The 8,522-nt window shown below is 38.8% G+C and overlaps 1 protein-coding gene across 1 annotated transcript in view; it reads left to right on the top strand.

Moving 5' to 3' along the window:
• Positions 1–8,522, top strand: part of LOC106326433 (primary amine oxidase-like) — a 15,473-nt gene that overhangs the window by 5,890 nt on the left and 1,061 nt on the right. The window contains exons 2-4 of the mRNA XM_013764414.1: positions 477–771; positions 8,018–8,134; positions 8,225–8,516. Of these exons, the coding sequence (XP_013619868.1) occupies positions 477–771; positions 8,018–8,134; positions 8,225–8,516 (704 nt within the window). The remainder of the gene's footprint in view (positions 1–476; positions 772–8,017; positions 8,135–8,224; positions 8,517–8,522) is intronic.

Here is an 8,522-nt window from a genome sequence, read left to right as displayed (position 1 = left end):
ATCCAAGAACGAAAATAATTTGAAGAAGACATGTTTTTTATGAATCAAATTCGTGTGTAAATAGAGTAAGAGGGAGGATGAAGATATGGAGTGAATGAAGAGGAAGAGGAGTGCTTGTATTTATAGTTGAAATCTTGCCGACAGACCGAGGAAATTCTGACGGATTTCCGACGCCAACGGCTAGTTCGTCGGAATTTCCTCGGAATTTTTAAAATCCCCCAACGGCTCTCCAACGGCTATAATATATCCTCGGAATTCATCGGTTTTTTCCGAGGAATACAACTTTCCTCGGTATTTCATAAGAATATTCCGACGGATTGATATTTCCTCGGAATTCCGTCGGTATATTCCGAGGAAATTCCGAGGAAACCAAATTTTGGGTTTCCTCGGGATATCCTCGGAAATTCTTCGGGAAATTCCGAGGATTTCATTTTCCGTCGGAATGTCCGTCAGAATACCGCTGTTTTCTTGTAGTGGACACGTGATGTGATGTACAAAGGGTTTGTGTCGGAGCTTTTTGTTCCCTATATGGATCCATCGGAGGCTTGGTACTTCAAGACTTATATGGACGCAGGCGAGTATGGTTTCGGGTTACAAGCGATGCCGCTTGAGCCGCTTAACGATTGTCCGAGAAACGCTGTTTATATGGACGGAATATTCGCTGCGGCTGACGGAACGCCGTACGTGAGAGAGAATATGATATGTGTGTTTGAGAGTTACGCCGGAGATATTGCATGGCGTCACTCAGAAAATCCCGTCACCGGCTTACCGGTAAGATTCTTTGTTCTTCTCTATTTTATATTATTATTACATGAAAGTATTTCTGTAACTTTGGATTCCAGTTCAATCTTCACAACTTTATCTTAAAAGTTCTTGAGATTATAAATCTATTATAGTTTTCAGAACAATTAATTGATTAATATATCAAATCACGTGTTATTAAAATGTTTCTGTCCAGTAAGTCTAGATTTTCTTTATCAACTTTATACTTTTGTCAAGCCCTTTGTCAAAAAAAAAACTTTATACTTTTGTCTTTAAAAAAGTATTCAAAATTATATTTTAGAAAACTAAATTTTACCCAATATCAACTTTTGTATGATTGTATATTTTTAACAATACACCTTTACAAATCGGCATTGCCCATATATATTTCGAAAACAATTTCCAAATACCATAACTTTACGTTTCCAAGATTACAATCGATCACTCCAAAAATACCACATAGTTTGAGCTTTTGACTAGTTCTAAGACTTTTTACTACATGATTTAATGAACAATTTTCAAACTTTTAGAACGATTCATAAACCTAAAATAAAATTAAAACATGTTTTTAGCAAAAATAAAATAAAATTAAAACATGTTTTCCTAAGGTGTTTTTATTATAAAGATCCAATAGTTTATAATTGTAACTTTGTAAAATCCATAATTGCATTATTCAAAAACCAAAATATATGTAGTAAGCAAAAGCTCACGTTTACATTCACTACCAATAAACTCCTAAAAGAAAAAAATATATCATTTAATTTAGTTTACATAAAAATACAGTCAATGGTAATACAAATTTTAATTTTTGAATTTTAAAAAACGCTGCGTTTAGGAGAAGGCGATTTTATTGGCGATATTCAGGCGAAGTGCGATAGGGGTTTGATCGATGGATCTGGCTATTCCGCCGGATTTATCGGAGCTACCGGAGGGAGATAAAGGGATCTCTGCGTCTCCGGAAGGTGCTGAGGTTCGTAGAGGTGCAGATTGGATTGAGGATTTGAAGAAATCGGCAAGCTGGGTATCTGTTGCTTGAGATAAGAAATCGTTGAAGAAACATACGGTTGAGATTTTGAAGAAGGATGGTATGAATACGGTGGAGATCCCTGACGAGGTCATCACGAATTCAACACCGCTTTGGGAAGATTTTGTTGTTGGGAAGTTCTTGGATCTGGCGCCTCATATCGCTAAGGTTCACAAGGTGCTTAATAGGATATGGTGTTATGGAGACTCTACTGCAAAGGTAGATGTCTATGATGTGAATCCTACTACGATGCGATTCAAGGTGTCGAATCCGAGAGCGAGGGAGAAGATTCTTCGTAGAGGAATGTGGAACATCGCCGGGGTCCCAATGGTTGTAACAAGATGGACGCCAACAACAGAGGATGAGAAACAAGAAGATGAAGCCATTCCTATGTGGGTGCATTTGGAGAAAGTACCTCTACATATGTACTCGTGGGAGGGTTTAAGTTTCATTACAAGCACTATTGGATTCCCGGTAAAGCTTCAACAAGAAACCATTGCGTGCACCAATTTGGAGGAAGCTAAAGTGTTTGTCAAGGTAGATACATCGAAGGTTTTACCAAAAGAGATCACTTTCACCAAGGAGGGAAAGCAGTTTACGGTGAAATATTTTTACCCTTGGCTTCCCGCAAGATGTAAATGTGTGACAAATGGGGGCATGGTGAAGCAGTTTGTGGACAGAAAGGGAGGGGAAAAAAGAATAAGGACAGTCTGGAAGTAAAAAAGGTTGGTTTGGAGAGTGTTCATCTTCAGGAAGATGTGATAGGGGATGAGGGAAAAGAAAATGAGGAGAATATTTCACTACAGGTAGGGGAGAAGAGTCTAAACAATGTAAAGGAAGTGAGAGAGGAGGAAGTAAAAGGGAAGGAAAATGCCTGGTTAACTCCAATGAAAATTGGAAAAGTTCAGAACAGTTCTTCTCAAACTAATACTTCGGAGATCCAGATATCAGTCTCAAAGTTTTCGTTTCTGATGGATGAGAGAGAGGAAGGGGAAATTCTAAAAGATGATGATATGTTAGAGGGAATGGAGGAAGATGAGATGAATGGAAGAGATCTACTAGAAGATGATATTATTGATCAAAGTGTGAAAGAGTGGAAGAAGTTGGGTATGCAAAAAGGAAGGAAGAGAGGTCAGAAGACTAAAGTTCAAGACTCTAACCAGGGTAAGAACTCACGGTCTTCTCATCGCAAAAACTAATCATGAAGAGTTTCTTCTGGAATGTGCGCGGATTCAATAAACATATAAAACATTCCGTCGTAAAAGAGTGGGTTCGAAGCAATAACATGGAGTTTGGGTGTATTTTGGAGACTAGGGTTAAAGAAGGGAAGGCTGGTAGAATTTTGAGTACAGTTTTTAAAGATTGGTCGTACATGACGAACTATGAATATAGTCAAGGAGGGAGAGTTTGGGTTGTTTGGAAAGATACAGTGAGGATGACGCCGGTTTACAAATCTTATCAGATGATAACTTGTTCAGTGAGTGTTCAAGGGTTTGAGGAGTTCTTCTGTTCGTTTGTTTACGCTAGCAATGCAGTGGAGGGCAGAATGGAGTTGTGGGATGACATATGTCATCATAAAAATTCTGCTATGTTCAGGAATAAGGCTTTGATGATTATGAGTGACTTTAACAAGACTTTGGATGTGGAAGATAGTTCAAGTTTCACTAGTAGGGGGAGAGTTTCTAGTGGTATGCGGGAGTTTCAGAGGGTGGTACTTCATTGTCGGTTCTCTGATATGGGCTATTAAGGTCCATTATTTACTTGGTGTAATAAGAGGGATGAGGGTGTGATTTGCAAGAAGTTGGATAGAGTTCTATTGAATGATGTTGCTTTATAGAGATTTCCTAATGCCTATTCAGTATTTGAGTCGAGAGGATGCTTAGATCACATGAGGTGCAAGATCCAATTCATTCCACCACCTGAAAAGTTGAGAAGACCTTTTAAGTTTGCACTGCCATTGGGAGGTTGCCTACGTTTCTACCAAAGGTACAAGAGTATTGGGATTCAACTCAGAGGCTGTTTCTGTCTACTTCTGCAATGTTCAGATTCTCTAAGAAATTAAAGAATCTGAAACCTCTAATCCGTGAGATAGGTAGAGAGCAACTGGGTAACCTCACAAAAAGAGCTAAAGAAGCTCATGAGATATTATGTGACAAGCAGAAGCACACGCTATTGCATCCTAGTGAAGATTCAGTGAAGGAGGAAGCTGAGGCTTATGGAAATTGCTTCATGTTGCAGCACTGGAAGAGGATCATCTGAAACAGAGGGCTAAACTCCATTGGTTAGAAGTGGGAGATGAGAATAATAAAACGTTCCATAATGCCATATGTTCTCGAAAGGCACAGAACACTATTCGAGAGATCAGATGTAAGGATGGTCGTATTATTAAAAAGCACTCGGAGATAAAGGTGGAAGCAGAGCTGTTCTTTTCAGAATTTCTGAATCAGATTCCTGATAGTTTTAATGGTGCAACTACAGAGGAATTACAGAATTTATTGAAATTTCGGTGCAATACAGAGGACTGTGGGAAGTTGGAGGAAGAAGTTACAGAGGAGGAAGTTCGTAAAGTTTTGTTTGATTTGCCATCAAACAAATCTGCAGGACCAGATGGGTTTCCTTGTGAGTTTTTCAAGATGATTTGGCCCATTCTTGCAAATGACTTCACGGTTGCAGTAAAATCGGTTTTCAGGTATGGTTTTCTACCTAAAGGGGTTAATTCTACAATATTAGCTTTGGTTCCAAAGAAGAATGATTCTATGGAGATGAGAGATTATCGGCCCATAGCTTGTTGTAATGTCCTCTATAAGGTGGTTTCGAAGATTTTGGCTAATCGACTCAAAAGGATTCTGCCTCGAATCGTTTCTGCAAATCAGTCTGCGTTTGTTCAAGGCAGATTATTGATGGAGAATGTGTTATTGGCTTCAGAGTTGGTAAAGGATTATCACAAGGAAAATATCTCCTCAAGGTGCTTGATGAAAATAGATATATCCAAAGCATTTGATTCAGTGCAGTGGTCTTTTGTGCTGCGAACTCTGAAGGCTTTAGGATTCCCGGATAAATTCATTCACTGGATTAATCTCTGCATCTCTACTCCTTCGTTCTCTGTGCAAGTAAATGGAGAGCTTGCTGGGTATTTTCAAAGTGCGAGGGGTCTAAGGCAGGGTTGTTCTCTGTCTCCCTACCTCTTCGTGTTGTGCATGAATACTCCATTGGTTAGAAGTGGGAGATGAGAATAATAAAACGTTCCATAATGCCATATGTTCTCGAAAGGCACAGAACACTATTCGAGAGATCAGATGTAAGGATGGTCGTATTATTAAAAAGCACTCGGAGATAAAGGTGGAAGCAGAGCTGTTCTTTTCAGAATTTCTGAATCAGATTCCTGATAGTTTTAATGGTGCAACTACAGAGGAATTACAGAATTTATTGAAATTTCGGTGCAATACAGAGGACTGTGGGAAGTTGGAGGAAGAAGTTACAGAGGAGGAAGTTCGTAAAGTTTTGTTTGATATGCCATCAAACAAATCTCCAGGACCAGATGGGTTTCCTTGTGAGTTTTTCAAGATGACTTGGCCCATTCTTGCAAATGACTTCACGGTTGCAGTAAAATCGGTTTTCAGGTATGGTTTTCTACCTAAAGGGGTTAATTCTACAATATTAGCTTTGGTTCCAAAGAAGAATGATTCTATGGAGATGAGAGATTATCGGCCCATAGCTTGTTGTAATGTCCTCTATAAGGTGGTTTCGAAGATTTTGGCTAATCGACTCAAAAGGATTCTGCCTCGAATCGTTTCTGCAAATCAGTCTGCGTTTGTTCAAGGCAGATTATTGATGGAGAATGTGTTATTGGCTTCAGAGTTGGTAAAGGATTATCACAAGGAAAATATCTCCTCAAGGTGCTTGATGAAAATAGATATATCCAAAGCATTTGATTCAGTGCAGTGGTCTTTTGTGCTGCGAACTCTGAAGGCTTTAGGATTCCCGGATAAATTCATTCACTGGATTAATCTCTGCATCTCTACTCCTTCGTTCTCTGTGCAAGTAAATGGAGAGCTTGCTGGGTATTTTCAAAGTGCGAGGGGTCTAAGGCAGGGTTGTTCTCTGTCTCCCTACCTCTTCGTGTTGTGCATGAATGTTTTATCTCATAAGATTGATAAAGCAGTTGCAGAGAAGAGATTTACCTTCCACCCTTGCTGTAAGCAAATCTCCTTGACTCATCTCTGTTTCGCGGATGATTTAATGGTGTTTGTGGAAGGATCAAAGAAGTCTATAGAGGGGGCTTTATCAGTCTTTGATGAGTTTGCCAGTTGGCCAGGTCTAAATATCAGTATAGAGAAGTCAACTATATATATGGCCGGGGTATCAGATGAAGAGAAGAGTAGAGTTCTGCAGAATTTTCCGTTTGCAGAAAGGACTTTGCCAGTTCGGTATTTGGGTTTGCCTCTCATGACAAAAGCTATGAGAAAGCAAGATTACTTGCCACTAGTAGAGAGAGTCAGAAGCAGAGTAAGCACTTGGACTTGCAGATATCTATCCTATGCTGGTAGAGTGCAACTAATTAAGGCTGTGTTGATAAGCATAATAAACTTTTGGGCATCTGTATTCAGGTTACCGAGTGGGTGTATAAAAGAAGTTGAAAAGCTCTGTGCCTCATTTCTTTGGACAGGTCCGGAACTGAAAAGCACAGGTGCAAAGGTAGCGTGGAAGGACATTTGTAAACTTAAATGTGAAGGAGGACTGGGAATAAGAGCTTTGAAGGAAGTGAATAAGGTAGCTGGTTTGAAATTAATATGGAGGTTGTTAACAGGAGACTCTCTTTGGGGGAAGTGGATTAAAAACAACTTACTAAAGAGGAAATGTTTCTGGGAAGTGAAGAAGAATACTCAGGCTGGATCTTGGATGTGGAGGAAATTATTGAAGCAAAGAGACACAGCTAAGAGGTTCTATAAGAAATAGGAAATGGCAGAAGTACTTCTTTTTGGTATGAGAATTGGTCTTCTAAAGGGATTTTATTTGAGAGTTTAGGTGAAAGAGGAGCTCTGGTCATGGGAATAAGAAATGAAGCAACAGTGAAAGAAGCAGTGCTTAAAGCCAGAAGAAGAAGGCATCGAAATACGTTGCTAACTGAAGTGGAGGCAGAGCTGACTAAAGTAGAAGAGAAGATGTGTGAAAACTCAGAAGATGTGTGTATGGAAGTGAAAATCAGGATTTAAAGAGAAATTTTCAACTCGGGAGACCTGGGCGTTACTAAGAGAAGATCATACTCAGTTTAGTTGGGTGAGAGTTATATGGTTCGCGCAAGCCACTCCTAAGTTTGCTTTCATGGGTTGGCTAGCAGTGCTTAATAGACTTGCAACTATGGATAGAATTGAAAGATGGAGTCAAGGTGTGGATGTTACATGTGTACTTTGCAAGAGAGCCGGATAATCTCGCAATCACTTGTTCTTTGAATGCTCATACACCTCTCAGATTTGGGAGCATCTTGTAAAGGGAATTCTGGGAAGAGATTTTACTACAGACTGGTCGGAAGTTGTGGTGTTGTTATCGCGGGTTGATAATGACAAGAAGAGATCTTTCTGTACTCGATATGCTTTCCAAGCTATTGTTCACACAGTATGGATGGAGAGAAACAAAATAAGACATGGAGAGAAGCCTTTACCTTTGGAAGTAATGAAGAAGCGGATTGACAAAGGAGTTAGGAACAAGCTAAACCTAATGAGATTGAAAGGAGGAAAGGGCATGGAGAATGCTCTTCAATATTGGTTTAGTACAAGAGTGTAGATAATTAATCCTTAGAAGTATAAGTTGCAAAAGATTAGGATTTTCTTATTAAAGCCTACACTTGATGTAAAAGGGCTTTTTGATGAATATAAATTTAACATTCATTAAAAAAAAAAAAAAAAAGACAGTCAATATAAATGAGTTTTTTTTTGGGTTTAAAACCAAAACATATGAGTTTGTAGTTGAAAATGCAGTTTTTCCTATTTTTTATGATAAAATAGTTGAAACCCAATTGATACTGAACAAATCAATTCTTTCAAAAATATTATTATGAAGATTTCACTGGGCAAACCGAAGATTGTTATGATATATAGTAGTATGGACGAAGATAAAAAACATCTACAGACTACAACATAACAATGGTGACATGCTGCTAGTGAGTAGTCACACTCAAAATATCAGCATCACATAGTGTAAGATAGAAAGTGATTAATTACAATTTTGTTTTAGCCGATAAGGGAAGTAAGACCAAAGTTGACGCTTGTGGTACGAATGGTAGCCTCAGTGGGTAACTACGATTACATCTTTGATTATGAATTCGAAACTGATGGGCTTATGAGACCTAAGGTACTTTTAACTTTCCTTATCAGTCTTATGTTATAAAAAGATTGTAAATGTTTTATACCGAATATCTATTATTGGTACTGTGGAAAATAGGTCGGGCTCAGTGGAATCTTGATGGTTAAAGGGACAACGTATGAGAACAAGAACCAAGTGAAGAAAGACAAAGAAGGTAATGAAGAAGAGCTTTATGGCACCATTCTATCTGAAAATGTAATAGGAGTAATTCACGACCACTACGTCACTTTCTATCTTGACCTCGATGTCGATGGCCTGGATAATTCGTTTGTGAAAGTGAACCTAAAGAGGCAGGAGACTAAGCCGGGTGAGTCACCAAGGAAGAGTTACATGAAAGCTGTTAGGAACATTGCAAAAACTGAAAAGGAAGGCCAGA

This window comes from Brassica oleracea, chromosome C2 (genome assembly GCF_000695525.1).
Source record: "Brassica oleracea var. oleracea cultivar TO1000 chromosome C2, BOL, whole genome shotgun sequence".
In the NCBI taxonomy this organism is placed as follows: domain Eukaryota; kingdom Viridiplantae; phylum Streptophyta; class Magnoliopsida; order Brassicales; family Brassicaceae; genus Brassica; species Brassica oleracea.
The sequence above is the reverse complement of the archived record's forward strand: the minus strand, read 5'-3'. Positions and strand labels throughout refer to the sequence as shown.